The sequence below is a fragment of the Pongo pygmaeus genome, chromosome 1, assembly GCF_028885625.2.
Source record: "Pongo pygmaeus isolate AG05252 chromosome 1, NHGRI_mPonPyg2-v2.0_pri, whole genome shotgun sequence".
NCBI classification, from domain to species: Eukaryota; Metazoa; Chordata; class Mammalia; order Primates; family Hominidae; genus Pongo; species Pongo pygmaeus.
Window position 1 is genome coordinate 191,434,243 of NC_072373.2, and position 24,643 is coordinate 191,458,885.

Sequence of the window (24,643 nt, forward strand, 5' to 3'; positions counted from 1 at the left end):
TCCCATTTATTACTGGAGCTAAAAGTTATGAGACATCCCCAGCCCCCTGGGGGGATCCTAAGATATAGATGGTCCCTGACTTAAAATGGTCCAACTTATTTTTCGACCTTCCAATGGTGAGAAATCCATATGCATTCAGTAGAAACTGTACTTCAAGTACTCACACAACCATTCCGTTTTTCACTTTCAGTACAGCACTCAATAAATTACATGAGCTAGTCAACACTTTACTATCAAACAGGCTTTGTGTTACATGATTTTGGCCAAATGCTCAACGGTTAGCTAATATAAGTGTTCGGAATACGTTTAAGATAGGCTAAACTATAGTTTTCAGTAGGTATATTAGATGTATTTTCAAGTAAGTTAATTCTGATTACAAGAACTTTCCCCAAGACCTCTTCTCATCTAACCTGGTCTCTTAACACAAGACTTGCTGCCTTCTGGGAAAGCACACTTTGAGGCCTATACATTCTTTATACCTTCTCCTTTGGCTTTTTGTAGATAACTGTTTACTACCCACAGGTCTCCCACAGAGACAGCCAGAGTGAAAGACTCCAAAGCAAAAGAACTCATTCATTCATTCATTCCACAAACACAAACGGTGCCTCATCTATATGCCAAGCACCAAGTGCCATAAAGTGCACAAAACTGTAAACCTCAAGTCTAGCCAGCTAAGACCTCCTGTTTTTTGAAAATTTCAAAATGCTAGGCATACACTAGTATTTAACAAACATTTGAGGGTTGGAAAACTAGTTTTGTCAGATTCTGACTATAAAGAGTTTATAGTATCTTTTAGAAGAACTATAAATCTTAACCTATACCTTAAAACAAGCTTGGACAAAGCCAAAAGACAAGAAATCCTATCTGGGTGTGTAACCCAAAAAAGTCAGTTGGTCTCTGTGTTTCAGTTTCCTTATCTGAGAAATGGGCATAAGAAAACAGACATTACAGCCTATTTATTTGGTCTACCTACTCCAAAGCTTTGAGAAGATCAAATTCATGAAACAATCCATTCACTTAATAAATATTTACTGACTGCCTATTCTATGCCAGGCAAAGAAAAGAACAAAAGAGACAAAAATCCCTGCCACTGTTAAGCTTACATACTAATGCAGGCATCCAGGCAGCAAATAAACAAGTAAACATGTAATATGTCAAATAGTAGTAAATGTTACCCAATACAATACTGTAAGTCATACAGTACCTTTGAGAGCAATTTGGCAAAATATAGGCAAATTGAAGGGAAGTATATAACCCAGCAATTCCAGTCCAAGTATCAATCCCAAAACCCTCTTTGCTATAGGCACAAGGATGCATATACACAGATGTTCACTGTAGCAATGAATGTTTTATTCATACAATTAAATAATACATTACAAATAATAGATGTGTTACACAGCTGCAGGGGTCACCACTTACATTAAATTAGTTAAAATGAACAAATCATGCTGGGCACAGTGGCTCACGCCTGTAATCCCAGCATTTTGGGAGGCTGAGGTGGGCGGATCATGAGGTCAGAAGATCGAGACCATCCTGGCTAACATGGTGAAACCCCATCTCTACTAAAAATACAAAAAATTAGCCGGGCATGGTGGCGGGCGCCTGTAGCCCCAGCTACTCGGGAGGCTGAGGCAGGAGAATGGCATGAACCTGGGAGGCGGAGCTTGCAGTGAGCTGAAATCGCACCACTGCACTCCAGCCTGGGTGACAGAGTGAGACTCCGTCTCAAAAAAAAAAAAAAAAAAAGAAAAGAAAAGGGGAAAGAAAGGATATACCAAAGATACTATGTGTGTCAAATATAAAGACATACAAGCAACAGTACATATTGTTTATGAATAGATCATCTGCTGTAAATGTACAAAAGCATGTATGGGAATGATACACATCAACTTCAGGATAATATTTACCTGGGGAGCAGAGAGGGCAAGAAAGTTGGATGTATCTGAGATGTTTTATTACTTTAAAGAGGAAGAGAGAGAAAAAACCCTGAAGCAAATATAACAAAAGTAACACCTGTTAAATTCTGAAGGCAACTACACACATAAGGATCTGTTATATACTCTTCCGAGTATTTGAGATTTTCAAAACTAAAAACTCAAATTAAAATTAAAAAGAACCTCTACCATTTAGCACATTAAAAAAAAATGTGTTAAAGCATTTTAGAAGCCATAAACCTCTGCATGAAGTTATCAATATTACCAGCTTCATCAGCAGTCGCAAACCTTTAATCTGGATCCAGCCTCTCCCTTCTCCTTCAACTGAATATTCCCTTGAGGTGAAAACTACCACCCATGTCTACATGTACATCATTATTCTACTTCATTAACACCAATAACACAGACTGACCGTAATAACAATTTTGCTGATTCCCTAACATGTAACAGTTCTACTCTGCATTTCCATTTGGCTTTACATAGCACATGTTCTTGGTGAGAACAGCTAATAGATGCTCAATAACGAAAGACTAGAAAACCACAATGACAGAAAACTAGCAAGAGACATACCATGCCAAATCTGATGCAAGACAAGGCGGGGGGCTGGGGGGCACTCCACATGATCCTTCAGCAGTCAATCAAAAGCTTCACAAGCAGAGAACCTTTCCCCACACACCAGAACACTTAGCTAATATAGGCAAACACCAAGCCCTCAGAACGGCAAAGAAAAGGAATCCATAGTTAAAACTGAGAAAATATTCTGGGAGCGGTGCTCCCACCTACAAGAAGACAAATAAATAGGCATTTGGCTGTGCTGAAATAACAGAGAAAAGCAGGTAGCCAATATGCATGCAGAAGACAGACTAGGCCAAAGCTGCTATTACCTTTCTGTAAAATTGGTAACAGGAAAAAGAACAGTGGGTTGTGTCAAAAGCCCTGGAAGTTATAAGGTCAATTAATAATTATAATAAGTTGTTACTAGTAACTGCTGCCCACTGTTGAGTTCATACTGTGTTCCATCATCCTAACCCATACCTCTCTCATTCTCTAAACCTCTGTCAAGTTATTTTATGGTATGTCTGTTCTCACTCTCCTAAATAATAAGAGTCCAACTAGATGGTCTGTATCTAGTTCAATTTTCTATCTTCTGTAGTAGATTCTTTTTTTTTTTTTTTTTTTTTTTTTGAGATGCAGTCTCGTGTAGCCCAGGCTGGAGTGCAGCGGCACAATCTCGGCTCACTGCAGTCACCACCTCCTGGGTTCAAGTGATTCTCATGCTTTGCAGCCTCCCGAGTAGGTGGGACTACAGTGTGCCAACACACCTGGCTAATTTTTGTATTTTTAGTAGAGATGGGGTTTTACCATGTTAGCCAGGCTGGTCTTGAACTCCTGACCTCAAGTGATCTGCCCACCTAGGCCTCCCGATGTGCTGGGATTACAGGTGTGAGCCATTGCACTCAGCCGTGTATCTTCCGTACACTCTACCTAAGACCTTGCTCATAACTGATTCCCAGTCAATGTTTGTGGAATTCAATTAAATAATACATTTTCCTGCAAACTAAAACCGCAAAGAGATACAATTTCACACTCACTGTGATAGCTATAATCTAAAACAGACAATAAATACTGGTGAGGATGTAAAGACACAGGAAACCACATACATTGCTGGTAGGAATGTAAAATGATACACCATTTTGGAAGACAATTTGGCAGTTTCTTTAAAAGTTAAACATGCTTACTGTACAATCAAGAAATCCCATTCCTAGGTATATACATGTATACGCAAGAGAAATGAAAACATAAACCCACACAGACTGGTATGCAAATAACTTTATTTATAATAGTCAAAAAGTGAAAACCACTCAAATGTCTATCAACTGGCTTAATACTTAAACAAAATACATGACATATCCATACAACAGAATATTCAGCAATAAAAAAGAATGACGTACTGATATGTGCCACAACATGGATGAACCAAAAAATATTATGCTAAGTGAAAAAAAGCCAGATACAAAAGACCATCTATCATAGGATTCTATTTATATGAAACGTCCAGAATAAGCAAATCTATCAAGATAGAAAATAAATTAGTGGCTGCCTGAGGCTGGTGATGAAAATGTGCAGTAACTGTAAATGAACAAGAAGGATCTTATTTGGATGATGAAAATGTCCCCAAACTAGATTATGGTGATGATTGTACAACTCATAAAAATCATTAAATTAGTTGATTTGACGGTATGTAAATTACACCTCAGTAAAGTTTTTTTTTAATGAATGCATTTTCCTAAAATAAACAAACAATAGAAATTATAACCAAAAAGGTGTTTTAAAACATTTAGCTAACTACAGAGAAAGGGAAGATACAGAATGGAGGGAGCAGAGATGGAAGCTAGACTTCTCTGAACACAATTTGTATTTAACTTTTTAAAATTTCCCTTTGGAACAATATAAATGATCTACATACTGTAAGGTAAAATTGAAAGGAAAAAAGCAACCCCCCAAAACTGAAAGCAAATAAAAACAAATGAACCTTAATTGTGTATTGAATTTGTGGCTTAACAACAACAGAGAGAAATTATTTCAAGTGACTTCAAAATATAGTAATTTGTGCCTGGGCCCAGTGGCTCATGTCTATAATTCCAGCACTGTAGGAGGCTGAGGCAAGAGAATGGCTTGAGCCCAGGAGTTCAAGATCAGCCTGGGCAATATAGTGAGACCCCATCTACTTTTTCAAAATAATAAATAAAATAAAATAAAATTATTTGCACATCCTTAGAAAATATACGCTAAGGACAAAAAGAACAGCAATGAAATAATAAAATTCTAAGTAATCATACTGCTAACAATAACATTCATATTGTTACTTGGATTCATATATATTACAAATAATATATATGATTTTACAGATCTGTGTGTAGGAAAAGAGTAAGTAACAACATTACTGTTGTTAAGATCAAGATTTTCAGTATAAGAAAAAAAAAAAAGATATAAAGTCAAGGAGGTTAAACAAAACCCTGCAATCCTAAATGTGAATTCGAAATATCAGTACAAATTCATGGGGTTTTTTTGTTTGTTTGTTGTTGTTGTTGTTGTTTTTAGAGATAATACAAGTATTGTCTAGCTCTGTCCACAGAAAAAGCCTAGAAATAATGGGCAACCGGCCGGGCGTGGTGGCTCACGCCTGTAATCCCAGCACTTTGAGAAGCCGAGGCAGGTGGATCACCTGAGGTCAGGAGTTCGAGACCAGCCTGGCCAACAACCCTGTCTCTACTAATTATTAAAAAATTAGCTGAGCGTGGTGGCACACGCCTATAATCCCAGCTACTTGGGAGGCTGAGGCAGGAGAATCGCTTGAACCTGGGAGGCAGAGGTTTTGGTAAGCCAAGATGGCGCCATTGCACTCCAGCCTGGGCAACAAGAGCGAAATCTGCTTCAAAAAAAAAAAAAAGAAAGAAAAGAAAAAGAAAGAAATAATGGGCAACCTAGGAGCATTCAGACTGTGGTCAATAAATAGAGAACCAGTTCCTAGGAGAGATTAAGAGTTTCAGGCCTGGGACAGAAAATATAAAGAAAGAGTCTGGAACACCTCATTGCACAAGAAATAAAGGAAATTATCAAAGACCACTGTGGTCATGCCAAAGGACTCAGAGTCAGCTTGAAAGCCTCTTTACAGCCAAAGATGGAGCTATTTGATTTTATTAAAAAGAATAATAACTGTATTTGCTTGGAACAACATTAAGTCTGCTTAAAATCCATGAGTCACAGTGATACTAAAAAAAATAATGGTGAACAAAGGAACTACTATTGGTCAACTTTGGAGAATCTTAGTGAACCAACTAATTATTCTGAAAACTAGTAAACAGAAAGAAATGAAATTTTTAAATGCTTCAAGGAAATGTTTTTTCTGGCTGGGCGCGGTGGCTCACGCCTGTAATCCCAGCACTTTGGGAGGCTGAGGCGGGTGGATCGCCTGAGGTCGGAAGTTTGAGACCAGCCTGACCAACATAGAGAAACCCCGTACTAAAAATACAAAATTAGCTGGGTGTAGTGGTGCATGCCAGTAATCCCAGTTACTCAGAAGGCTGAGGCAGGAGAATCTCTTGAACACGGGAGGCAGAGGTTGCGGTGAACGGAGATTGCGCCATTGCACTCCAGCCCGGGCAACAAGAGCGAAACTCCGTCTCAAAAAAAAAAAAAAAAAAAGAAAGAAAGAAAGAAAGAAAAAGGAAAAGAAAATGTTTTTTCTATTTAAACATTTGTTATGGCCTGGTGTGGTGGCTCACGCCTGTAATCCCAGCACTTTGGGAGACCGAGGTGGGTGGATCACCTGAGAGCAGGAGTTCGAGACTAGCCTGACCAACATGGTGAAACTCTATCTCTACTAAAAACATAAATTAGCCAGGCATGTTGGCAGGTGCCTGTAATCCCAGCTACTTGGGAGGCTGAGGCAGGAGAATCGCTTGAACCCAGGAGGCGGAGGTTGCAGTGAGCCAAGAACACATCATTGCACTCCAAGAGCAAAACTCCGTCAAAAAAAAAAAAAGGAAATTAAGTTGTATTAGTTGGGGTAAATAGAGACAGTGAATAAATTCTCCTTACCTCACACCTATGAGACTAACATTGGGCACTCACAGTGAGGGCAGGTTTGTGGCCAAAAAACAAACAAATTTCTCTAAAAGCTCCTCTGTTCATAAGAGTTCCAAAGGGATAACTGTAGTTCTCCAAGAAAACTCAACAAAGTTTCCCATCCTGCCAGAGCACACCTGCCAAGTTCATGTTCCTGGTTATCCCTATGCCCAAAGCTTGCCTGAGGATACCCTGTGGTTCCACAAAAATACATTACCGCCACACAATCCTAGCCCTGTCCATGCTGGTGACTGCCAGCATTGGTTCCAAACTAGAGCCTCAAGAAACAAGCCTAAGCACTCAGATTTTTCTCTCAGGAATTCAGGGACACCTGTTGTTCTATCTTTAACCAGCAGGTAGCGCCAACTCCCCAGCTAGGATGTCACCTTGGCCTCATCCCTGAAGTCAGCACCCTGCCTTCTATTCCCACTAGCTATCAGCCTCTAATCCATCAGCCTCATGTGCAGCAACTGGGTATCAGAGAGAGCTGTCTGAGAAATAGCTTTGTTTGGCTGACCTAAAAGGGATGTAAAAGAACAATCTTTTTATAAAAATAGGGCTGTACTTTTCCAATAGCAATTCAGATCTAACAAGGATTTGCCTTCTTAGGAAGAGGAAGGCCATGTGACCATGTGAACATTCTTCAAGATGCTCTTGGGTGTGATGGCCGCTGCAAGGTTGTGCTTGCCAGCACATATATAAACCCAGATACTAAAGTATTCTAATTAACGAGGCTTGTTTAAAGGTTATTAGAGATGAGAAAAAGTCTACATTAGAACCTTCACTCTACCCTTCTAAAGCATCAACACCAACAGCTTTTCTCAACCCTCATATTCTGAGTCCTTCAAGAGCCTCATTTTGATTTAGCTGAGCAAACAGACCTCTAATAACCAGACTGCTGAGGACAGGGCCAAACCACAAATGGGTAAAAAAAAAAATCCCTCCATTTCATTAAGCAAATAATTAGGAAGTTCTGCATTTACGATACAACAGCTTGTCTGCAGATCAATCTTAATTTTCCTTTCCAACTCTCATCCACCTTTGTTCACTGCCAGATAGAGAGAAGGAAGGCTCAATGCTGTCTGTGGAAGGCAGTGCAACTTTCTAGGCCATGTCCAAACCAAGCAACAGGAATCCCAAACTTCACATGCCCTACCTGGAAATGCAAAATAATGGTCCAGATCAGACCCAGGGTTAACTTGGGGTTGCCATCTGTGATGTCATCATTGCGAATATTCACTAGTTTCACCTGAAAAAGAAATAAAAGCAAGGCTCAGAGCTCTAGGACTTTTTGTTTTGATTAAATTTTTGCATCATTTCATTATTGATTTATAGTTAAACTGATTTCTTTTTTGGTGTACAGTTCTATGAGTTTTAACACATGTATAGATTCATGCAACTACCACCACAAAACAGTTTCATCACCCCAAAAAGGTCCCTTGTGCTGGCCCCCTCCTTGTAATCAAACCCTACTCTCACCCCTAATTCCTGACAACCACTGATCTGATCCTGATCCCTTGTTTTGCTTTTTCCAGAGTGTTGGATAAATGGGATCATGCAGCATGCAAGATTTTGAAACTGCCGGCCAGGTGTGATGGCTCACGCCTGTAATCCCAGCAATTTGGGAGGCTGAGGCAGGCGGATCACGAGGTCAGGAGATTGAGACCATCCTGGCTAACACGGTGAAAACCTGTCTTTACTAAAAACACAAAAAATTAGCCGGGCATGGTGGCGGGTGCCTGTAGTCTCAGCTACTCAGCAGGCTGAGGCAGGAGAATGGCGTGAAACTGGGAGGTAGAGCTTGCAGTGAGGAGAGATTGTGCCACTGCACTCCAGCCTGGGTGGCAGAGCAAGACTCGGTCTCAAAAAAAAAAGAAACTGTCTTTTTATTTCACTCAGCATAATGCCCTTGAGATCCCTATCGAAGTTGTTGCATGAATCAACAGTTTGCTCATTTTGATCGCTGAGTAGTATTCCATTATAGAGATATGCTACTCTTTGTTCACCCATTCATCCATTGAAGGATATATGAATTATTTCTAGTTTTTGGCAATTATGAATATTCATGTGCAGGTTTTTGTGTGAACACAGTAATTTCTTTAGGGTATATTCCTAGGAGTGGGATTGCTGGGTTATATGATATATGATTAGCTTTATAAGAAGTCATCAGAGTAGCTATGCCATTTTGCATTCTCACCAGAAAAGCAAACTCGCAAGCACAAGGTATTGTGGGTCACTTTTTTATTGCCATCAGGGCCAAGATTTCTCTTTCTTCTTTGCCTTTTTTTTTTTTTTTTTTTTTAAGGTTCTGAGAAAGACAGAAAAGAGAGACGCCTCTCTTCCCTCACCAGTCTTTGGCCTGCTCTCACCTCCATTAGCCCATCTTTGTCACAGATATCTATACCTGCCATGCCTCCCGCAGCACCTGCTTTACTACTAAAATCTCATCCCAACAACTCAATGTGCCCTGACACACCCTCGCCCCAGGCTGACTTACTGCCCCAGTGTGCTGGGAATCCTGGGACGTGGAACTTTAAAACTGGGAGTGCCCTGGGCAAACCACCCTACTTCTACTTCACCTCTGTTTAGCCTCCTCAATCATACCCTCAGAGTCCTGCGACACAGTGTCCTTCAGCTGTCCTCCCTTTATCTCTTCTACTGAACTGAAACTTGTGTGTCTCAAGAGGACCCTAGTGACCTTCTCAAATGGAAGCCTCATTTCTCCCTTACAATGACATTCATCTGGGCAAGTTCTTTCCCTTTTCTGTATCTTGGTCTCCTCTTCTATATGGTGGGAGTGGGGTGGAAGTGGGAAAACCTGTCCCCTCCCCGAGAATTCAGTTTTTCTAATCACTAACACTCGACAGTTGGTGGGTTACCAGTACCAGCCAAGTCCACATTCCTCAGTCCTACCTCTGTCAGCTTTCCCCTTTCATTGTGAAGTCTACCTCCCTTGGCCAAACCACCTTCCAATCTCTGCTAACCTTTTTCTCAGTGACCTCACTACCTAGCTCCTATTCTCTTTTCCTGCCTCATCATCACCTTTCCTGGAAATTTAGCATTTATATTGATATCCCAAATATTATACTATCTGCACAAATTGCCTGCCTTTTGAATTCTGATGACTTTCATTTTTCCCTACCTTGGCCATCTGCACAGCTACATCTTGGACTTTACCATTACCAAGAATGGATCTAGTAATCTCCCTGCCCTTCTTTGAATCCACTGTTCTTACCTGTCCACGTTTTCATTCTATCATAGTAACCAAAGCCACTTTTTGTCCTGATTTAGACTTCTAGCTAATCAATTCTTCTCATAAACCCTGCCAGTAAGGCCCCCACCCCAGTTTCCTCTAGCTCCACACACAGGCATTTCAGTGCTGCTTTCTCCCAGTACCCTAAACACTTCAGCAACCTCCACTTCTACCACTTTTTATTTATCAATTTATTTCAGCAAATATTTATTCAGTGCCAATTGAGGACCATTCATTATGAGAGATGAAGGTAAAATGTTAAGATCTTATTCCCCGTCCTCACAGAGCCTACAATGCATTGGAGCAAACACAGAAATAACAAGAAAATAACAATTGTTATATCAGAAGTAAATTGTTATGAGAGCAAACAGAGAATTTTCTAAGTTAATGAGAATTACTGATAAGAGTGTCAAAAATGAACTGACTCCAAAAATATGCATACCATTTAATGTCACGTTGACCCTGTTGTTGCTTGGCAACCCTAGATATCCCAAATATTTTCCATATGGCTCACTCTAAGCAGATGAACTCTTTGACTCCCTCATCCATCTTCCTTCTACCACAAACCATCTCTGTATCTTCACTCCTCCCTCTGTCATTCTCCTTGTCTCTCAGAAGAGGTATTTTTCTTTTCTTTTTCAAAGATGGCCACACCACTCGTGCTCTGCTTCTCATCCATCAATCCCTGGATTTGGTTCCTCCAGTTAGGAAGCAAAGGAGGAAGGGTGCTGTGTAGAAAGCAGCATGGATAGTGGAAGGTGCACTAAACTGCATGTCAGAAGGCCTGAGTTAAAGTCCCAGCTTTGCTCTGACTTGTGATTTGAGGCAGGTCATTTACCTGTCCAGGTCTCAGTTTCTTTATCTATAATAAGAATCTGGACTAGTATAACGTTAAGGTATCTTCTCAGTGAAACGTTCTACGACTATCAATACTCCTCCTCACACTCATTTTCAATCTTACTCTCTTCATTGGCTCCTCTTCCTATGTCTAAAAATGGGTTGTTGTCTTCCTCATCTAGGGAAGGAAAAGCTTCTTTCTCCCCTCCTATATCTAGGTCTACTATACTCTAAATATCTTTCTCCTGTATTAAACTGCTCACTTAAGTTATCAGTGCTTAACAACTTAGACCTTTTTCTCAGATCTGATGTGGCATTCCACAATCCACACCACCCCCTTATCTCATTTTCACTGTGATATAGCAATTTGGTCCTCTCTCTTCCTGGATGCCACACCTCTTTTCCATCTCTTTTCTAGTTTATTTTTCATCTTCATTTTGACCCCCACCTAAGGTGCGTCCACAAAATTCCATCTTTATCATCATGTTCTTCTCCGTGAACATTCTTCCTCTCAAGGAGGTCACAAGTTCTGTGTAAGGAGTACTGAATGATTTCTCTAACCAGAATACAATTGCTCACTAGCAAGTTAAGACTCAGAACTGGGTCAATCAGATTTAGCATTTACTAAGAGCTTACTAGGGGCACTAAAAACATCTCTGAATAGGGCCCCAGTGCCAACACAGCCTGGAAGAATGGGGAAGGCATGTGATGGTCTTACCTGTCGCTGCTTTAGGAAGTCCAGGGCAATCTGCACATTCTGCAGCCTATGAAAACGCATCCTGCCCTTCTCCCGGGGCTGCAAACAAACAAAAAAAGGGATGTTAATTCTGGCTACACAATTTAACCATACAGATCCTTTCTCTTTTATTTCGAGGACTAAAGGACCACACAAGAATTCCTTACAGTAGAAGCCAGGTGTGGGAGCATTACACAAAGCATCCCCTAAGACCAGGCCTGTACGTGTTTCGACCAGGCTCTCTGAGGTCCCCAAAATACCTTGTGTACCACTACACGTCTCGCAAATACAGAATACTGTTTGACCTTTAATGCTGAATCAATGCCACAGCTTCTGTTCAGGTTCATCTGCAGTCACATGTGGCAGAACTTGATTCTGGATGTGAGGTTAATGGGAACAGACTTTGGCACTATGACTCCTAAAATCACAGTTAAATGCTATCGTAGAGAAAGGGTGGAACGTCCTAATTACATATTGCACAGTAGTAGATGGAGCCAACTTTATTACAAATATGGCAAAAGGAGCTCAAGATAGCCAATTTTTGGCCAAGTGCAGTAGCTCACGCCTATAATTCCAACACTTTGGGAGGCCGAGGCAGGAGGATTGCTTGAGCCCAGGAGTTCGAGACAAGCCTGGCCAACATGGTGAAACCCCGTCTCTTCACTGGCTCCTCAAAAATTAGCCGGGCATGGTGGCACATGCCTGTAATCACCGCTATTTGGGAGGCTGAAGCACGAGAATCACTTAAACCTAGGAGGTGGAAGTTGCAGTGAGCCAAGATCATGCCACTGTACACCAGCCTGGGAGATGGAGTGAGACTCCACCTCAAAAAAAAAAGAATACAGATAGCTGATTTTTAACCATAGGAAATGAGAAGTTACGTATGTTCAAGAACAAGTGAAAAAATCCAAAATGGGAGGCAAAAATTAGGAAGCAACCAGTTTCCCAGGAACATAGCTGCCACTGAGGAAGGGCACCCTTTACGCTAGCATGAAATACACAGAGCAAACAAAACTTTGATAGTGTAGGGCTGTCAACATAATTACTCCTGAGAAAGTTATGCCAGTCACTCAATCCCAGATGTCATACAACCCACTGGAGAGAAGCCCATCTCTATCCAGTGCCTCTGGTACCCTGTCCAAGGCTCAACTATTACCAGTTGGAAAGTGAATGCAGTCTCTTTGCCTACTGAGTATCACAGAAAGGGATATCTACCCCTAGAACATTATCTTCTGCTTACTTTCTAACGTTGCTTTTATTTTACTAAAATTTGGAGAGAAATATCACTCTCACTAGATTATACCCACTTCTTTTGTAAGTGTCAAATTGGCACTAATTAAAGGCGGATAAAATATAAGGTAGCTCTGTTGCGGGTGTCTGCACAGAGAACAACATTGCTCCAAATTAAAATGGGCAAAAAGTACCCTAACACATGGAGAGTTAAGGATGGAAGCATCTTCTGGGCACTCTCCAACACTTCTAAGCAACATTTCTCAAATAGGAGAATCTGTACACAGAGATGTCAAGGCCACTCTGGGCACAGGATAACTTCTTCAGTCAAAGGTTTAGGAAAAATCTTTTTAGCAAGAACCTTTTCTCAGTCATTTCAGCTAAATTAATTGTGAATATGGCTTAGAAGATGATAGTGCCTATAAAATGGAAGATTCTAAGGCAATGAGAACGGAGACAAATGATATTTTAAAAATGATTTTAAGAGGACAGAGAATGAGGATATTGCCTAATCCTTGTTTCTGGAAAAGGATTTTGGACTATAATTTAGGGCCTGCAGGCAGAATATACTCCTCTTATACTCTAATCTTTACTCATATGTACCCCTCACCAAAAATAAATACCCTAAGAACATGCAAGTTAAATCTCTGTCCTCTATAGCAACTAGATATTATTGAGCAAAGCCAGAGTATCTCCATGCAGTGAGTTTGCAAACAGGCTGTTTTGAAAACAAATGACGGGGTGTATGACGATAACCTAGAGGCCAAAGAGGTGGAGAGTACCAGTTAGTCTAGACTGTGGAGCTGTGAGCAATTAATTATCATGCTGTCAACTAAATTTTCCACAATTCTGCAACTCAGAAAACACAGCAAGGCCACCAGAAAGCTATGGGTCTCCACATCAGAAGATAACTTGACACCTCCAAAAACCATTATTCTTTTTGTGCCAACCCTTCTCAGCTAAGAAAAACAATTCCCAGTCCATGAGCATCTAACAGTGACAAAAGGCACAATTAGTTTTAACTACTTTCTTTGGGACCCAAATTCCCAGGTGAAATGAGAAGGTGGCAAATGGTAACTGAACTACTTGGAGACCTGGAGAACCTCAGACTCTCTGATGGCCCTGCAGTGCCAGCAGTGCCAGCTGGGATGCTGGCATCCCCAGGAGGACCTACTACATCATCATCATCTTCCTCCGCCTGCTCCTCGTTGTTTGTATGGCGCCAGGAGGGCATGCTCACCAGACGGAGGGTCTTCAGCCCTGCTGGCTCCTTTGGCCACCAACCAAGGCAAAGACACAACAGAGGAACAAGAAATTCACAACAAAAAGATGGAAAGGAAATGAATGCAACACTTAAAAAAAAGGAAAACAAATATGAAAATACCCTCCCACCTCTGAAAAAGATACAAAACTAAATCAAAACCAGAGCAGATGGTTACAATGAACACTTCTTATGATTAAACACATCTTCAATTCTCCTTAGCCTCCTACTCTCTCTGCTTTTCTAAGTCAACTATGGGGAAAAAACATGGTGAGAATAACTGTCAAAGAGATATCTGGATGGTTTTTGGTGAAGAGATGATATCCTATCAGTATCTCCACAAACACCTAAAGCTTTTCAAAGGTTAGGAAAAGAAATTAGATTGACGTAGTTTCAACTTATTACGTAAGCAATACAACCAAAAAAGATCACTTTTCAATATAAAATCATTACAAATTCATTAAATGTACCAGACACATTGCCCAAAATGTAACTTTGTGAGTGGTGAAGAATAAAGTCCAGCACAATGAAAGTAAAATTCTGATTACTTATTAGATTTATAAACATGAGCCAGAGAGCAAGAACTAGAAATTAAATGTGCCGGCTATGCTAATAAAAGCTTCTGTCAATTTTAGGCCATTAAAAAATATATAATTAATTCTATTGCGAGGCAAAAAAAAAGATACGAAACCAAAACAAAGGGCCCAGGGGAAGCCAAGCCCCAATCCTAGAAGGAGCTGAATATCACTTAAGCAGTAAAATCAAATGTGCCAAATTCTGTTACTTAAACACAACAAACAATGACTAAGAAACGCAGTGAGTGGGCTGGTCTTCACAGACTACTTGAGCTATACATCTCTTCGGTTTTCTATTTCTCCACGGATATTTCCAGTATTCAACCCTGGACTTTTCTAAATGAAAATTATGTTGTCTATGGCATGAGAGGAAGAATATGAACCATATGGAATCACCTGCTCCCATTAGGCTCAAATATAGAAAACAGTAGGCCTACAAGTGGGTGATTTCCATCCCTCAAAGCAATTAGAAGAACTATTATTTGGCAAGGCAAGAAGCTCAGACAGGATTTGCCCTCAGATATGTAGGTGTTTCTCATAATCAATGTTAAAACATTTTGGGAAGAAGCAGGCATATTAATTATTCAAGGAGCCCAGATGTTCTATATTCAAGGCTATGCTCAGACAACTTTGGCAGCTCTCCAAATCTGTAAGACTCAATGAATCACAGAAGGGAGAAAGTGAGATGATTTGGAAAAAAATAACTTCAAACACCTGGGCTTTTAAATGTAAACTTCAGGTCTTTAGCCGAATACATAAAATTTAAAAAATTCATAATAGATTGGAAAATGAGAGGCATCTATATAGACTACAGCTCTAGGAAGAAAAATACACCTAATTCAAAAAAACCTTTAAACATGAATCTACTGTTTCTGAAATATTAGTATCTAGAAAATAAAGAAAAAGTAATGCAAAAACATGCAGATATAAAAAGGAATATAACTAAATTCCTCATTTCATCAAGAAATGAGAACATATAACACATCAATTTAAATTATATAATTTGTAAATTCTAAGTCTGAGTTAGAAATAAAGTCCACCAACATTTCCTTTTACTTCTTCCTTCCCTCTAATAGATGAAGCAGTGATGGCTGCTGTCCTTGCACTCAATGAGATGGACCAATATGTCATTTGTAGGGCCACAGTTGTGAAGCCATTCATTAGGAGAAGCTCACCAGTTTGATGCCTGAGAGGACCTCCAACAGAGAGATCAGGTTATGGCCATCCCGCAGATCTTCATAAAGATCATTGATGTGCTTGCGGACCTGTGAATGAGAGTGAAACAGACAGATTTTTATTTGATATTGAATTATTATACTATCCACATAAAAATCTCTGGTTCTAGGTAAACACAAATTAAAGAATTTAAAAGTGGAAGCAACAATTAAATAATGAAATTCAGGAAGTTTCAGATTGGAATAAAATACATGTGAAATGATAACACTTTACCAGAAACGTGTGTGTTTTTTAAATTGATGCCAGATCTATTACACACTCTAACCAACATGCAACAACGTCCTAGAAAGTTTGGAGAAGAAGATGGGGAGTCTTAATTATCATGAGACACCTTAGGAGTTACTATGAGCTAAAATGTAATAGCATGGCAAATGATGGGTAGATGAGTCCAGCCAGAGTCAGAAAAGCCTTCTAGAGTGCAGCAAAGGAAACTAAATGCTAGGCACCCAATGTTTCCTGGGGTGTATTTCCAATTTAACCCTTCTCTTACACCAAATATTTCTAATAGTGAATTTCAGAATAATTTTCTTTGTGGGAAATTCCAATTAACTTTAAAATTGGAACTATGGAAAAACAGATTTCACGTTGGGAGAAAGTGTGGTTAATATCAAACACGGTACTAAATGTTTAATATGTTATCTATCTCTCACATCTCTAAGGTAAGTAGTATTATTATTTCTATTTTACACACGAGGAAATAAGGCACAAAGAGGTTAAGTAAATTGCCCAAGGTCACCAAGTGGAAAAACCGGCCTCAGTTTCGTCTGATTTTAGTCTTTGCCATTAACTACTACGCTTTATAATCAGCCATCATCTCATTCTATTTATTTAATCCAAACAACTACCTTGTGAAGTTTACTTATTACCACCATTCCATCAAAGAAACCAAGGAAGCTGAGGTTCTGAGATGTTATGGTCACTTAGCTATAAGTTAAGTGGCAATTGGATTTCTGATTCAGTCCCAGTCTAGTGACAACTTCATTAAGTGATACTCATTGCCAGGTGCAGTGGCTTGTGCCTGCAATCCCAGTACTTTAGGAGGCCAAGACAGGAGGATCCCTTGATCCTAGGAGTTTGAGATGAGCCTAGGAGTTCGAGATCAGCCTGGGCAACGTGGGGAGACCCCTTCTCTACAAAAAAAAAAAAAAAAAAAAAAAAAAAAAAAAAGCCAGGCATGGTGATATATGCTTATGGTCCCAGCTACTCAGGAGGCTGAGGTGGGAGAATCACTTGAGCCCAGGAAATCAAGGCTGCAGTGAGCTATGATCACACCACCATACTCCAGCATAGGTGACAGAACAAGACCCTGTCTCAAAAAAAAAGGTGATGTTCACAACACAGAATGGGAAGACTTGTGAAAATTATAAGGAAGATTGATTTTTAATATATTAATTTTCCAGACAACGTTAGAAAGGGCTACTTTCAGAAGTAGTAGAATTTTAGTTACTATAATTTTTCGAGTAGAGGCTGGGGATTTGGGGATTTTTACATTTGAGTGGAAAACTAAAGTCCTTTCCAATTATAATATTCAAAGTAGCTCTGAAAGTAGAGGGGGAGGCCAGGTGCAGTGGCTCACACCTGTAATACCAGTGCTTTGGGAGGCTGAGACAGGAGGACTGCTTGAGCCCAGGAATTTAAGGCTCAAGGCTGCAGTAAGGTATCATTGCACCAATGCACTCCAGCCTGAGTGACAAACCAAGACCCTTTTGTAATGAGGGGTTTCTTTTTTAACCCTGTCTGAAAAAAAAAAAAAAAAAATGTAGGATAAGAATAGAAACTGGACAAGACAAAGAATGGAAACATACGCAAAGACTTCCTCGAAGAAACGAGACTTGGAGGATTAGCAAATGTTTTAGTAGAAAGAAGATGGAAAAACCACATAAGACTCGGCATAGAGATGGACATACGCAAGGTATGTGTGTTTGTATGTACGTGTGTAAAGAAATAAGAAGGTGACAGGTACGTTATACAACTGGGGAAGATGGTTCATGATGAACTGGAAAATAGCTTTAAAAATTGAAAGAATAGATATATTTTTTGAGACAGAGTCTTGCTCTGTCACTAGGCTGGAGTGCAGTGGCACAATCTCGGCTCACTGCAACCTCTGCCTCCCGAGTTCAAGTGATTCTCCTGCCTCAGCCTCCCAAGTAGCTGGGATTACAGGTGTGCACCACCACACTCAGCTAATTTTTGTATTTTTAGTAGAGACGGGGTTTCACATGTTGGCCTCAATCTCCTGACCTTGTGATCCACCTGCCTCAGCCTCCCAAAGTGCTGGGATTACAGGCGTGAGCCACCACACCCGGCCCACGCTTTTAAGTTTAATCTGCAATATTAACATTTTCCCCATCACTTTCTTAAGTCTAAACAATAAACAAAACAAGACATCTAACTCAAACTTGTAGAATTTGCTGATTTCCATGATGTAAATATTCCCAATACAACCAATTTCAAGCTACTAATATAATATCACTAAATGCAATGTTGGGAAGAAATATACAGTAGCACACCATTATGTACAGTATTTCCATCACAGAGACACAACAGACATAACCTCAAGAGTACAGACAATACTAACATGCAGCAAAATAATTATGAAATGAACAGCTTTGAGGGTGTATTACATTTATTTTAAATATAATTTATTTAATTGTATGTTTACATAATTTAATTTTTAATAATAGCTGTGGCTGGGCGCAGTGGCTCACACCTGTAATCCCAGCACTTTGGGAGGCTGAGGCGGGCAGATCACTTGAGGTCAGGAGTTCGAGACCAGCCTGGCCAACATGGTGAAACCCCGCCTCTACTAAACATACAAAAATTAGCCGGGCATGGTGGTATGCACCTGTAATCCCAGCTACTCGAGAGGCTGAGACAGGAGAATCCCTTGAACCTCAGAGACAGAGGTTGCAGTGAGCCAAGATCACACCATTGCACACCAGCTTGGGCAACAGAGCAAGACTCAGTCTCAAAAAAAAAAAAAAAAAAGCTATGTTTAGCAACCAGCTCACAAAATTGCTGAAAATTTAACACTTGGCTCTCATGAGTCCATAAGCTGGCTCCAGCACACCAGGGGCTCCAAGATTTCAAAACCCCTCCCTCTCACACCTGTAATCTCAGCACTTTGGGAGGCCGAGGCGGGTGGATCACCTGAGGTCAGGAGTTCGAGACCAGTCTGGCCAATATGGTGAAACCCCGTCTCTACTAAAAATACAAAAAATTAGCCGGGTGTGGTCGTGGGCACCTGTAATCCCAGTTACTCAGAAGGCTGAGGCAGGAGAATCGCTTGAACCCGGGAGGCAGAGGTTGCAGTGAGCCAAGATCACACCATTGTACTCCAGCCTGGGCAACAGGAGTGAAACTTTGTCTCAAAAACAAAAACGAAAACCCCTCCCTCAAATAGACCCAAGGTTTCAAGTTTGCAGTGTGGAACAACAGTAGTGCACCATTAACAGAAATAGGCAGGTCATGAGGTTTGTTAAAAGGGCAGTGGATTTGATAAATTCAATTTTAAATATGTTGAATTTAAAATGGCAGCAAAGGAGTTACAAATGGAAATGTTCTTGAAGCAGCTGGAAACACCAGAATTCAGTTTGGGTCAGCCGAGAACTTAAGTTTAGAAGTCACATACACAGAGGTGGTGGCTAAAGACATGGGAAACGGGCTTTCTGGATTAGGAGTAAGATAGAAGAGCAGAGTGCTAAGGACTGAGCCTTAGGGAACAGCCAAAATTGGAAGGCAGGAAATGGAAAAGCAATCAACAAAGGACAGAAGAAAAAGACAAAACAAAACAGTAATAGTGAAAGAGGTAAACAAAAATACAAGAAAGTGTAATCAAGATAGGAATGATCACTGGTATCAAATACTACAGCAGAAGTCAAGGAGGATAAAGACTAAGAAAGTTTTTTAACTTTCCTACAAATAAGTAAGAGTGCTTTTGTGAGACTATTTCTCAAGAGAATGGTAGAGTGAAAATCAGATTATAAATTAATGGTAGGTTTTTTAAAAAGTCAGAAAATATTACATACTTGACATAAGGATTAAGAAGAGAACTAAGTTAAATGAGGGATTTATTTTTGATAGATAAGATCTGAACATAGGGAATAAAAATCAGGAGGACATTGAATGAATGAATGAATAAATAAATGAATATTGCTTGATTGATTGAGACACAGTCTTGCCATGTTGCCCAGGCTAGTCTCGAACTCCTGGGTACAAACAATCCTCCCAGTTCAGCCTCCCAAAGTGTTGGGATTACAGGTGTGAGCTACCACTCCCAGCCTGAATAAATATTTAAATAAATTGCGGTTGCCAGGCGCAGTGGCTCACACCTGTAATACCAGCAATTTGGGAGGCCGACGCTGGGAGATCACCTGAGGTTGGGAGTTTGAGACAAGCCTGGCCAACATGACAAAACCCCATCTCCACTAAAAATACAAAAAAGTTGTGCATGGTGGCACATGCCTGTAGTCCCAGCTACTCAGGAGGCTGAAGCACGAGAATCACGCAAGAGGGGGATGCAGTGAGCCAAGATCGCACCACTGCATTCCAGCCTGGATGACAGAGCAAGACTCCATCTCAAAAATAATAATAATAAAAATAAATTGCAGTTGGTCTTGAGGACCAAGTGAGGTCATCTTATCAATAGATATTAAACATCACAGAGTACTGAAAAGACAAAGGAGGCAACTTGAAATGTAAAGTTAATTTCACACCAAGGCCCTAATGTCTCTTTCTCAAAATTCTGGTTATGTGTTATACCTGTGGTAGCAAAACTTGTACATATTATAAGAAATTTAGATGAGAACTAGCTTATTATGGCTCTCAATCTTTGTCTGACTATAGTAACCAAATAACTATAAAAATAAAACAATTGGCCAGGCACGGTGGCTCATGCCTGTAATCCCATCACTTTGGGAGGTCGAGGTGGGCAGATCACCTGAGATCAGGAGTTGGAGACCACCCTGACCAACATAGCAAAACCCCCTCTCTACTAAATATACAAAAATTGGCCGGGCCTGGTGGCTCACGCCTGTAATCCCAGCACTTTGGGAAGCCGAGGCAGACGGATCACCTGAGGTCAGGAGTTTGAGACCAGCCTAGCGAACATGGCAAAACCTTTTCTCTACTAAAAATACAAAAATTAGCTGGGCATGGTGGCATGCGCCTATAATCCTAGCTACTGGGGAGGATGAGGCAGGAGAATTTGCTTGAACCCAGGAGGCAGAGGTGGCCGTGAGTCAAGATGGCGCCACTGCACTTCAGCCTGGGTAACAGAGCGAGACTCCGTTTCAAAAAAAAAAAAAAAATGGCTGCGTGCAGTGGCTCACACCTGTAATCCTAGCACTTTGGGAGGCCAAGGCAGGTGGATCATGAGGTCAGGAGTTCGAGATCAGCCTGGCCAACAGAGTGAAATCCCATCTCTACTAAAAATACAAAAAATTAGCTGGGTGTGGTGGCAGGCACCTGTAATCCCAGCTACTTAGGAGGCTAAGGCAGGAAAATCACTTGAACCTGGGAGGCAGAAGTTGCAGTGAGCCGAGATCACGACACTGCACTCCAACCTGGGTGACAGTGCATGACTCCATCTCAAAAAATAAATAAATAAAAATACAAAAATTAGCCGGGCGTGGTGGGGCGCACCTTACATTCCAGCTACTCAGGAGGCTGAGAAAGGAGAACTGCTTGAACCCAGGAGGGAGAGGTTGCAGTGAGCCGAGATTGTGCCACTGCACTCCAGCCTGAGCAACAGAGTGAGACTCTGTCCCCCACAAAAAAATTTTTTAATAAAAAATAAATAAATAAAACTATCAAAGAGATACAGAGAGAGGTAATGGGAGAGGAGAATGCCAAGAGATTTTTTTTTCCTTGCCTGGAAAATTGTCAATAAAGAAAACAACAGTCTGTTTCTAAAGCATACTTGACACAGCTCTACCTAAAGAAGAGTAAAGAACTAGCTAACATTTACTGGGTGCTTCTGTGTCAGGAATTTTTCAGACACAGAGATGGGATTTGGAGGGCTCAATTAACATCCCCAAAATCACACATCTACTAAATTGCCAGGCTGATCAAATCCAGATCTATCTCATCCTAAAATCCTCATCTCTTCTGCTCATACTAGTTTGCCTGTGAAGTTTTCCACAAATCTCTTAGGAAAATGACCAGTGGACTAAGCATCAAAATTTAGAAGGCCAGGTGCGGTGGCTAAAGCATGTTATTGCAGCACTTCGGGAGGCCAAGACAGGAAGATTACTTGAGCCCAGGAGTTTGAGACCAGTTGGGGCAACACGGTGAGACTCCATCTCTACAAAAAATTTTAAAAGTCAGCCAGGTGTGGTGGTGCATGCCTACAGTCCCAGCTACTCAGGAGTCTGAGGTGGGAGGGTTGCTTGAGCCCAGCTGACTGAAGCTGCAGGGAGCTATTATCACACCACTGCACTCCAGCCTGGACAACAGAGTGAGATCCTGTCTCAAAAAAAGAAAAAGTTTTAGAAGCAGCCAACTGAAGCAAGACTGTTCAGGAATCATCAATACGGATGCTTCTTTCTAACAAATAATTATACTATTCTGTCAACAAATGAGTAAAAAACTGCAATTCAGGGCCTTGCCTGTTTGCACTCCCTGAGAAAATCATTGTCAGAATTAGTAAATGTCTCCAAAGAAGATATATAAGTGGCTAATAAACACATGAAAAGATGCTCAACATCATTAGCCATAAGGAAAATATAAATCAAAACGGCAGTGATTAGCGCTCTCTAGGATGTCTATATTATAAAAGACAGATAATAAGTGTTAGCAAAAAAGCAGAGAATCTAGAACCCTCATACACTGCTGGTGCGGATGTAAAACGGTGCAGCTGCTTTCGAAAATAATGTGATGGTTACTAACAGGTTAAACACAAGTTACCATACGACCCAGCAGTTCTGCACCTAGGTATGTAATTAAAGAGAACTCAAAACATACGTCCAGAAAAAAACTTGTAAATGAATGTTCATAGAGACAGGGGTTGCGGGGGCAAGATGGTGTCTCAGTATGTTACCCAGGCTAGTCTCAAACTCCTGGCCTCAAGAGATCATCTCACCTCAGCCTCCCAAAGTGTTGGGATTACAGGTGTGGGCCACTGTGCCTGGCCATAAAGTTTTTTTTTTTTTTTTTTTTTTTTTTTGGAGATAGGGTCTCACTTCCATCGCCCAGGCTAGAGTGCAGTGGTGTGATCACAGCTCACTATAGCCTCGACTTCCTGTGCTCAGGTGATCCTCTCACCTCAGTCTCCCAAGGCGCATACAACCATGCTTGGCTAGTTTTTTCTATTCTTTGTAGAGATGGGGTTTTGCCATGTTGCCCAAGCTAGTCTCGAACTCCTGGCCTCAAGCCGCCAGCCTCAGCCTCCTGAAATGCTGGGATTACAGGCTTGATCCATCACACCCAGCCATAAAGTGATTTCTTAAAATTAGTGAATAATTAGATTTTGAGAGACCAAGTCCAATCCTCCCTAGTGCCCAAGCATTAGTAAGTCAAGGAGGGCTCTGCTGTCTGCTTTTTTTTTTTTTTTTTTTTTCCCCTGAGGCAGAGTCTCACTCTGTTGCTCAGGCTGGTGTGCAGTGGTGCTATCTCGGCTCATTACAATATCCGCCTCCTGGATTCAAGTGATTCTCCTGCCTTAGCCTCCCGAGTAGCTGGGACTACAGGCATGTGCTGCTACGCCTAGCTAATTTTTTTGTATTTTTAATAGAGACAAGGTTTCGCCATGTTGGCCAGGCTGGTCTTGAACTCCTGGTCTCAAGTGATCCACCCACCTCAGCCTCCCAAAGTGCTGGGATTACAGGTGTGAGCACTGCACCCGGCCTCTATTTTTTAAAGATTAGCTTAAAGCTATGAAAAAATAAACAGCTTCCCTCAATTTCTGAGTGGCTTTAACAAAAGGAATAAGTTACACTTAAGTGCTTGGAATCCTAATCTTAGCCCAAAGGGACTTTAAAGATTACTTAATTCTAATACCCGCAGTTTACAGATGAGAAAACCATTGCCTAGAGAAGCTAAATAACTTGTATAAGATCATTTAGCTGGAAAGTATCAGAGCTGGGTCCACATCATTGTCTCCTGACTCTCTTAACAAGGCTTCTATGATGCTTGGAGGGTAGATTATCAATTTTAAATAATAAGAGTCCTCCTCCCCACCATACATACACAAAAAAGACCAAGGATTGTCACGTAGTATTCTTTTTTTTTTTTTTTTTTGAGATGGAGTCTCGCTCTGTCACCCAGGCTGGAATGCAGTGGTGTGATCTCAGCTCACTACAACCTCTGCCTCCCAGGTTCAAGCGATTCTCCTGCCTCAGCCTCCCAAGTAGTTGGTATTACGGGCATGCATCACCACACCTGGCTAATTTTTGTATTTTTAGTAGAGACGGGGTTTCACCATGTTGGTAAGGCTGGTCTCGAACGCCTGACCTCAAGTGATTCACCCACCTTGGCCTCCCAAAGTGCTGACATTACAGGCATGAGCCACTGCGCCTGGCCTCGTAGTAATGACACCTGCTGAAAACTTGATCTAGAAATCTTTCCTCTAAACAATTAAAAGGAAACGTAAGCAGCCCAATTTCCTTGACTCAAACTATGTTGAAGAGCAATATATAGGTCAGAGGAGAAAGTTTTAAAGAGAAAAGTATGTTATTTACTCTCTCCTACACTTATTAAAAGATACAGGGAAAGGGAAAGTGAGCCTAGTAATTTCAGATAGATTTCTGAATGGCAGATCTCCAAATTGTAAAAACAGAAACCCATATTGATTCATTGGCCAAATTTGTCTTCCAGGAAAAGCCCAATACTAAAAAAAAAAAAAACAGGTTATAGTTGTCCTAGACTTCTTTACTTTGGAAAGAACTATGCTTAAATGCAAGGAATAAAAGTAGCAGCTGGGAATCCCTGTTTGAGAGCGGGGGTGGGAGGGGA

At 40.8% G+C, this 24,643-nt stretch overlaps 1 protein-coding gene across 8 annotated transcripts in view; it reads right to left on the minus strand.

Annotated features, from left to right (window-relative positions):
* LOC129040038 (microtubule-actin cross-linking factor 1) overlaps nt 1-24,643 on the minus strand; it is a 379,189-nt gene that overhangs the window by 221,755 nt on the left and 132,791 nt on the right. For 5 of the 8 annotated variants that reach the window (XM_054493938.2, XM_054493981.2, XM_054493965.2 and 2 more), the window contains exons 3-5: nt 15,631-15,720; nt 11,372-11,449; nt 7,720-7,812 (exon numbers count right to left, since the gene is read on the minus strand). In XM_054493938.2, the coding sequence (XP_054349913.1) occupies nt 7,720-7,812; nt 11,372-11,449; nt 15,631-15,720 (261 nt within the window). Of the gene's footprint in view, nt 1-7,719; nt 7,813-11,371; nt 11,450-13,793; nt 13,890-15,630; nt 15,721-24,643 lie in introns of all 8 variants that reach the window. The other 3 variants (XM_063665707.1, XM_063665705.1, XM_063665708.1) reach the window with 1 other exon arrangement.